At 48.4% G+C, this 9761-nt stretch overlaps 1 protein-coding gene across 1 annotated transcript; it reads right to left on the bottom strand.

Moving 5' to 3' along the window:
• Nucleotides 1-2151: 2151 nt before the first annotated feature.
• LOC136547574 (transcription factor bHLH149-like) lies at nt 2152-2998 on the bottom strand. The gene has a single exon (XM_066539528.1). The coding sequence runs from the start codon at nt 2980-2982 to the stop codon at nt 2329-2331; it is 654 nt and encodes a 217-aa protein (XP_066395625.1). The 5' UTR covers nt 2983-2998; the 3' UTR covers nt 2152-2328.
• Nucleotides 2999-9761: the final 6763 nt, after the last annotated feature.

The following is a 9761-nucleotide window of genomic DNA, read 5'->3' as shown; positions in this document are numbered from 1 at the left end:
CGGCGCGCAACTCTAGGGTCGGCCCAGATACCTAACAACAGGCCGGAAGAGTGATCCAGTTTTCGATCGGAAGGCCTCCTACTCCAAACGAAAGGCCTAGCTAAGGAGGGGACGACGCTTGCTTCCGACTCCAACCCATTTCTCCGACTGGAAGGCCTGGCCAAGTAGGGGACAACGCTCGCTTCCGACTCCGACCGGAAGTACACCGAACCTCTGCTTACAGCTCTTTCTTCGACCGACATGGTCGGAGCCAACTAGAGACGACCGAACGGGGACGTCCGCTCGGTAAGGACCCAAGAATCAGGCGGAGCAGATAAGGCATGTTACTCAAGTCAACCGCAATACCGAGGACTGTACCCTGCACACCTATAGGACAGTACCACCAGACCATGTTAGAAGGGTGCTCTGCAACCTTTCAAACATGTCAGAACACGAATAGTATTATGGGCGCTAACATTTGTCCTACAGTATGGTAGGTGCTGACATTTACCATACCAGAAGAACACGATGGAGCCTACCACATGTACCTGGGTGTTAATAGTATTGTGGGCGTCGACAAATCGTCTTGTACCCAATGGCGTGAGCAACAAGACTAGAAAGCACACATGCTCTCTTTCCCTCACTCTTTCTCACTTGTAAGACCATCCCCTTCACCTATAAAAGGGGATACGCTCTCTCCCAAAAGAAGAATCGATTAACACGGTCAAATTCCGACTCTCTCTGCTAGCTTTAGAAATTCTGAGCACTAGAATAGCTTCACTGCTCTAGAACTCTAAAGCTACACAGAGCGTACGTCCTAATACTTAGCGCACGTAGGAGCTCTCGTCACTCTCGGCCCTTCGGTCTAGAGTCCAACCGGACCTCTATCACCCCCATCTTATTCCCACTCGTTTGTAACCCCACAACAAACTTCGAGCACCTGGGCTCAGAAATAAAGTCACCGATCGACTCAAATTGGACGTAGGGTACGTTGCCTGAACCAGTATAAACCCTGTGTTATTGAGTGCTAGGCCACATCCGATCATAACGTACGACAAAACGATAAATATTTATTTATTGGTCACTTTTTACACTGATAGTACTAGTTCTTACGTATAGTAATAAATAAATAAGATGTTTGGCTGATGATTTCTACAGATAATAAACTAGTTAAAACTGTTTTATTGTGAAAGAGAAACGCTAAGGAAGCCTAGGCTGATATATCAAACAAAACCAAAGAAACTTGTTTAAATTAATGGTCGTCCTAGTTGTGAGCGCGAGATCTGTTTATAGTGGTGTGACTGGAGCTAGCTCTGACTTGACACAGTGACACAGACAAGAGGCACCTGGCTGACTGGCGATGTCAGTGTCGTGGCGTGAGGCTGCTGCTGGGCCCCACCTCACGTGCCAGACTGCCAGGTCAGGTCATTGCGCGGCTATCAGATAAGTCGCGTGCTATCCGATCCTCTGCACATGGTGCCTTTCTTCCCTTGTTTTTTTTGTTTTGCTTTGTTTTGTTCATTCAAAAATAAAAAGATGTTTTGTGTCTTTGTTCCTTGTTGCAAAGCCCTGTTTGTTTGGTTGATTTATTGTTAGAAAAAAATATTATTTATTAACTAAAAAAGTATCGCTTATAAGCCGAACGATCCGAACGATCCGGACGAAGAGTATTGCAAACAGGGAAGAAAAGAAAGCAAAACATGCGGTCAGTCCTCTGTTTTGCTTTATCGATTATACATTTATACGTATATAACAAACAAAAGCGTCATGTTGTACTGCCGGGCCTATTCGTTTTTAAAAAAAATTACATTTCCACAAGAGGCAAAGCAAATACAACAATTATCAATGTACTCTACTAAGGCCTTGTTTAGATTGAAAAAAATTTCAACCCGATGAATAGTAGCACTTTCGTCTTATTTGGTAAATATTGTCTAATCGTGGACCAACTAAGCTCAAAAGATTCATCTCGTAATTTCCAACTAAACTGTGCAATTAGTTATTTTTTTTACCTACATTTAATGCTCCATGCAAACGGCTAAAAATTGATGTGATGGAGAGAGTGAAAAAACTTGGAATTTTAAGGGTATCTAAACAAGGCCTAATTAATGCAGGCATTTTGCTTGCTTTTGCATTCAAACGTCACACGTTCACACTTGTGAAGCACCATTCACATTCAGCTTACAATTTAAATTTAAGCAAAGCAAGAGACAAATCAAATATTGTCCAAAAAAGGGGGCAAAACAAAATCGATCGATCAACTTCTAACAGCTAGCAGAGGAGAAATGTACAGGCCGCGCGCGCGCATTCCATTTCCATCCAGTCCAAATCCAATCAAAGAGCTGAGCTGAGCTAGGGCGGAGCAATCGATGGCGCCGCCGTCGGCGCGGAAGACGACGACGCCGACGCCGACGCCGCGAGGTCGTGCGTGAGCTGGCCCATGGCGCGCACCTGCATCTCCAGCGCGGCGATGTAGTCGGACACCTCGGCCAGGAGCGCGGGCAGCGACAGGCTCCGGCACCCGGGCACCAGCCGCCCCAGCACCTTGGCCCTGCCAGCCAGCCCTCCCGGCCGCCGCTCCTCGGTTTCGCCGCCCTGCTGCTGCTGCTGCCGCTGACGGGGCCTCGGCGGCGGCGGCCGGCGCGCGCGGAGGCAGTGGGGCGCCCGGCACCGCCGGCTGCTTGCCAGGATGGCGCGGCTCCAGTGCGAGCGGCCCCGCGCCGCGACGGCCAGCGCGCGGTAGGCCGCGTCGCGCACCGCTGGGGCGGAGGCGGAGCAGGTGATGAGTGTGCCGGTGCCGCCGCCGCCGCGCACGAGGCGCAGCGCCTGGAGGAGCTTGGAGGAGTAGGCCTGCTGCGCGCGCGGCGTCCGCCACTTGGACGACGGGCCCTGGTGGTAGTCGCCGCCGGATGCGGATGCGCATGCGCCCGGCGAGCCCCTCTTGCACTTGCCGCGGGCGCCCTCGTCGTCAGCGGAGGAGGAGGATGATGACGAGGAGGATGGCATGGTGGCCGGCGGTTTGTGCGCTTTGGTTGGTTGTGGACGTGGGGGAGTAGAAGGAACGCCACGGAGGGAATTATATATAAAGGAGACGGAGACGGAGGGCTATCAATTTCATAGTATATACTTATATTAAAATATAAATTTAGTACGAATTTATGGATGCATATTTATTTAGTGTCATAGATTTTAATAATTTTAACTAAAATTTGTGAAATTTAAAATGATTTGGAGGGAGGAGAGAGTAACCCAATATAGTTTTAGACTTATGAGATGTTGGGGGTGTTTGGCGTGGCTCTTCTTAAGGGGCTTCTCCGGAGGAGCCATAGCTATTTTGGAATTATAGCTCCTCCAAAACGGCTCAGTCGCGCCGTGAACTCTCACCACTCACTAATTAACTCATGTTGTTTAGTTACTTTCAAGAAAAAAAAACTGATGTTGTTTAGTTTACCCAACCTTTGCATTGCATGCATGAGCGTGGGCGACACTAGGCACGTGTGGCTTATATCTGTCTGCTGACAGATCGATCGATCATTACCCATAGAAACAAACTTAGAATTAGAATTAGAAGCTTACCCAAAGGGGGCCTCTATTTCGCTCCTACCTGCAACATTCTGTTAACATTTGCTTTCTTAGGCCGGAACATTACAGATCTGCCACATCAATTTCTGCCAAACAAACAAAAACGGTGGGTCCTGATTTTCTGCAACATTTTATTCATCAGCCTAGGCCATTGTATTTTACTGCAAACATTGTTTTCCTTCTCAGCCCAGAACACTGCAAATAAATCTGCTAGATTTTTGCCAATAATAAATCCGTCTGTCGATAGAACATTTTGTCTTGTTTTATTTTTGTCTGGACGGGGTGATCGGGTCCATTCAGTCCATCTCCATGATCCGTCCATGATCAAATCCCAGCGCGGCAAAAAAAAAAAAGATACAAATGGCCGTCACCCATCATTGGCGCTCACAAGTCACAAATGACAGTGTTGTGGCCTTGTGGGAGGATGAGAAGCAAGCACAACACAAGCAGCAGGTTGCATGCTCATGCATGCATGGCATCTGAATGAAAATGAATAAGATCATGGGCCGGCGTAACATGCAGACAGGCAGAGGGTCAGAGGAAGAGGGCCAGCCGGAGCCGGCCAGGGATCGATCAGGGATCAGGGATGCATCGCATGCCCCTGCTTTGTTTTGTTTTGCTTTGCTCGCCACTCTCAGCTCAGCTCAGTCGTCCGTCACATGGTGTGTCGTTTTGTTTGTTGTAGCCGGCTACCTCTCCTGGCTCCACCACCACCACCACTGCAACAAGCTCTGGTTTCAGTCTGCACCTGCACGCTCAAGATCACGCACTGCACTCACCATAGCTAGCCTAGCGTCCATCATCCGGTCTTGTACGATTTCATTTCACCATGCATCCTTCATCACATAGCCATGGCATTGGTAGTAACAAACAGTAAACAGAGAGCCCCTACTCCTTTTCCTGTCATGTTGCCTGAGCTGAAAGCCAAAGTTGGACTTGCTCATCCATACTAAACCATACGTAAGTCCATCTATTGTTACGTTCTTGGGCATGGCTTTAAGCATATAATATAGGAGGAGAGGAGCATGCAGTAGTACAATACAAGCAAGAAAGCTACAGCCCAGCCTACATACTGGAGGCATGCAATGGTGGCCGGCGATGTTTGCAGCACGAATCCATTCCATGCATGCACGGTTCATTCAGATCAGGTGCAGATGCAGTGCAGGTAAAAACTAGTGCAGTACACACGCACGCTGGCAGCTGGCTCTGGCTCCACCCCCCACTACGCGCTGCTCCCTGTCCCTGCTGTGGTGTGGTGGCCTGCATCGAAGTCTAAATGTGTCATTAATTTTTTTTAGTATCTTAGCGACTTTAAATAAAAAAATTTAAAACTAGAAAATTGTATATTTCGACGAGATATACAATTTTTATATAAAAATTATCTTCATTTAATACCGTAAAAAAGATATGATTTTTCTAAGATATATTAATCATATCAAATCATATCTTTTTCTGGAATTAAATTAAGATAATTTTTATATGAAAGTTGTAGATCTCTTTCTAGTTTTGAGTTTTTTCATTTGAAGTCGTTAAGATGCTAAAAAAAATTTAGAGCAGTTCGACATCGTTAAATTTTTTTTGAAGATATTTAGATCTAAGGGTATTTTCGACTTTTCACACCTGCAGTTCGACATCGTTAAAGTCCAATCTAACGGCAGTGGCATGGAGGGCAAAAAAAATGTTTAGAGCAGTGGCGCTGAAGTCTGCCGAACTTTTTCAGTGGCTCACAAGAAATTACGATCTTTTATAATGGCTCACAGAAATTATCCGTGCCATTTGCCCTTGCCAACCCTTCCCTCCCAAGAATTTATTGTGAGCACGTTGGTTGTCATGTGTGCCAAGTTAAATAAATAGGAGTACTACACACACTAAGCTGCAGCTGCTGCTGCTGCTGTAAAAACAACTGAAGAGAGCACAATGAGGTTACTACAGTTTGGCTGTCCATGCATGTGATTTGAGTGAGATGAGATCCGATCGATCCATCATCCATCCCGGACGGATGCTAGCAAGTGAATGACGGTGGAGGAGGAGACAGCCTCACGAGGCGCCGTGTCCCAGCTGCCGCCCAGCCATCACCAGTCATCACCTCAGTCACGGAGAAGATCAGAGAGAGACATATATGATCTGACAGCTAGCTAGCGACGGAGGATGGATGACCGCGAGATCCTGCTGGCCTCAGTCGCTGGGCATTTCATCTCGCGAACAAGAGCTCTCTTGTTCAGTCACATGGCCATTCCTGCATGCACGGCCATCTTGCTGCTGGTCATGGGCATGTGATCGACCCACGAAAAGTTTTTTTTAGAGGTCAAGAGCATTAGCCCCGGTCTTTCAATTAACATCAAAAGACCACAAGTCATTACAGCACCAGAGTTTGAAACCAGAAAAAGAACGTCCACCAGGACGGAAGGAAGCCTCCAATAGCTACAGACTACACCAAAATAAAAGACACCAGGACTACAAGATATCGAGATCAAGATCCCAGATCGCCTTTTACGCCATGTTCATCGAAGCATTCAGTGAAGACCACCTGGGCAGCTCCGGCGACATCTTGTCAGCAGCAGAGTCACCAGGCAAAGAGTTCTTCCGGTTCTCCTCCTCCACAACACCCCCGTGGAACTTCAAGTGATGTCTTGGTGCACATATGGGAGCCAGAGGGTCTTGCCAGCAGCAGATTTGATCTTGCTTATGTGCTCCACCAGCAACTCTTTCTTGTCGGCTGGGCATAGAATCAGCCAGCTTTAAAGACCAGTTATCCTGAAGAAGGGCATATCCATGCTTCTCCAACCAATCCTCTGAAAACATAAATCATTTCTAAGTTTCCATATAGACCAAATGACAGCAGAGGAAATCATATTCAAGACACAATTTTTCTTATTGCTTAACTAGAATTTTCCTACTTCAACCACATCTCCCCCAATCTAGCTACCTATGTTAGAGGTGTCAAGGGCCTATTGGGCCTTAGCCCGTTAGGGTTAATTAGTCGTTTGCTTAGGAGTCAAGTAAACCTCTCTATATAAGGAGATGGGATGTATCAATCTAATCAAGCAAGAGATTAGAAGGAAATCCCTTCTCTCTTGCCGGCCGTGGGCGAAGCCCCGCGGCTGGCCTCCCCCTGCGCCCCTAGCCCTAGCCGCCGCCACCACCACGTGAACAGTACCCGAGACACTGTAGCGCTGAGGGTACTGTAGCACGCACGTCGCCGCCACTTCCCTCAACTCGCTCCTCTCGATCCCAACAACCCCAACGCCATCCATAACATCTGGTATCAGAGACCATGGCTGGATCCTACGCCGCTGTGCCCTTCTCCACACCGCTCGGCGCACATTCCTGGGCTGCGCCAGCCCTGTTCTCCGCAGCGCCGCCGGACGGATCCTACGCCGCCATGCCCTTCTCCACACCGCTCGGCGCACATCCCTGGGCTGCGCCGGCCCTGTTCTCCGCAGCGCCGCCGGCCGGATCCTACGCCGCCGTGCCCATCTCCACGCCGCTCGGCACACATCCTTGGGCTACGCTGGCCCTGGCCTCCACAGCTCCGGCCGTGTTCACCACCGCCACAGCCACTGTGGCGCCCTTGCCTGCGCAGCAGCCTGCACCTTCCACAGGCGCCTTCGGTGAGTGGATGGCGACCTTCGACCACCTGCAGCGCCAGATGGACGTCCTCGCGACCCTCATGCATAATATTGGCGCACAGCCGGCGTCGGTGCCCTCATCCGCGGGCGCGCAGTCGGCGGGCCTCGTCCTCGGTGTGCCGGTGCCTCCATTCACAGGTGCACAGCCAGGCGATCAGATCGCCACTGCGGCAGCAATCGTGCAAGTGGCGCTTGCGCAGAAGAGTGATTGTCAGTCTGCGATGGTGCGATTACAGGCTGCAGCACGCGGCCTCCTAGTGCGGCGCCGACTGCGGGAGATGCGCCGGCAGATGCATGAGGCGGCCTTGACGGCGATCGACCTCGGCAAAGGGGGGCACGACCTCGCCCCGTCGAACAGCCAACAACAATCGCGCCGACCCGTTGCTATCTCCAGGCGCGAGCATGGTGCTGTTCCTGTAGGCGGCACACTCCAGTTCTATGGGAGTGATGATAGAAGAAGCGCACTCCTCGTTGTCACCGGTGGAGACGCACTGCCTAGCGCTGCCGCGTTTCGCTGTCGGCCGCCACGAGGTCGTCTCCGCTGGTCGCTGTTGCGATTGATTCCAGACAGCCGTACCCGTGCAACCCTCTCGTTTCGATGGTCTCCATGGGATCCAGGCGGCTACACGAGCCTGTCCAGCACGCGGAGGGTGTCCGCCGCATCTTCATGATTCAAGAATAAAGAGTCGAGTTTATTTGAAATAAGCCGAGATATAAAAGGCTTGTTCTTAGGTGTTCAGTTTGTGTCTAGTGAAGCCATAGTTAGCATCATTGTTAGGTCGCAGCTCGAGGACGAGCTGCATGTCCGGGTGGGGAGTAGTGTTAGAGGAGTCAAGGGCCTATTGGGCCTTAGCCCATTAGGGTTAATTAGTCGCTTGCTTAGGAGTCAAGTAAACCTCTTTATATAAGGAGAGGAGATGTATCAATCTAATCAAGCAAGAGATTAGAAGGAAATCCCTTTTCTCTTGCCGGCCGTGGGCGAAGCCCCGCGGCCGGCCTCCCCCTGCGCCCCTAGCACTAGCCGCCGCCACCACCACATGAACAGTACCCGTGGATAATGTAGCGTTGTGGGTACTGTATCACGCACATCGCCGCCACTTCCCTCAACTCGCTCCTCTCGATCCCAACAACCCCAACACCATCCATAACAACCTACCACCTCAGACATAACTTTCCAACATTGCTTAGCTACCTCACAGTCAAAGAAAAGATGGTGAATGGATTCTTTCTCTAAACAGAACAAGCAATTTTCATCTTCCACTTTCCTTCTTTTTGTCAGATTATCTCTAGTTAAAGCTCTATTATTAATCACTAACCACAAAAAGAAATGGACTCTGGGAGGGATTTTTAAACTCCAAACAGCCGAGACATGAACTGTTTTGATACCTCTAAAATTAATAATTCTATAGAGAGACTGAGAGGAGTAAACTCCAGAAGTGTTAAAATTCCAGATCATCTCATCCTCCTCCTCATAGAACTGCACAGTAGCTACAAGCTCTACAATATCCAACCAAGACTGATACATCTCATCAGACATGGTCCTTCTAAATGTACATTTCAAATTTACTCCATCCCAAAGATCAGCTAGAGTTTTACCCTTTTCATTGACTATCCTGTAAATGGGCCAAAATTGAATGGTCAGGCTAGAGGAGCCAAGCCAATTATCCTCCCAAAATCTAATTTTTCTCCCATTGCCTACTTTCCATCTATAACCCATCTTAGCAGCTTGAGCAGCCCACATGAACCCCTTAAAAAAGCTAGAAGCCCCTACTGTGCTAGATTGGAAGATGTTGGGGTTGGAAGTGTCATACTTATAATCAATGAGCTCTTTCCAGAGCTTTTCTTTATTTAAATTGTACCTCTTAAGCCAAGAGGCCAGCAAACTGATATTGAGATCTCTAAGACTTGGTAGACCTAACCCCCCATGTTCCTTACACATAGACACTAGTTCCCAATTAGCTAAGTGGTATTTGTGATTTTCCACAGAGTCATTCCACAGATAGTTACCCATATGAGTGTTGAGAATCTTTATAGCCCACTCTGGGAACTTAATGAAGGATAGAAGGTACACTAGAATACTTGCTAGACATGTCTTAAGTAACATGGCTCTAGCAGCTAGGGAGAGAAGTTTACCCCTCCATCCTGAAATCTTCTTTAGGATCTTGTCCACCAGAGGCTGGATATCATCTCTTGTTAAATTATCATAGTGAAGAGGTACTCCTAAGTATTTAATAGGAAAAGAACCCAAAGAGCAGGAAAACAAGTGTGCTAGCCTATGTGCTTCAGATGATTCTAGATTCAAAGGAACCAATTCACTCTTATGGAAGTTAATCCTCATACCAGAAATCTGCTCATACCACATAAGAACCCCTTTAAGATTTCTCAAAACTACATCATCTGCTTTAGAAAAAAAGAATAGTGTCATCTGCATATTGCAGAGAAACTATGCCACCAGGTCTAAAATCTTCTAATAGGCCTTTAACTAGCCCTTGGTTAGTTGTCTTAGCTAACATTCTAGATAGGCCATCACCCACCAAATTAAACAGGAAAGGTGACAGAGGGTCACCCTGTTTG

Source organism: Miscanthus floridulus, chromosome 3, assembly GCF_019320115.1.
Source record: "Miscanthus floridulus cultivar M001 chromosome 3, ASM1932011v1, whole genome shotgun sequence".
In the NCBI taxonomy this organism is placed as follows: domain Eukaryota; kingdom Viridiplantae; phylum Streptophyta; class Magnoliopsida; order Poales; family Poaceae; genus Miscanthus; species Miscanthus floridulus.
This window is presented reverse-complemented; position numbering and strand designations above follow the sequence as displayed.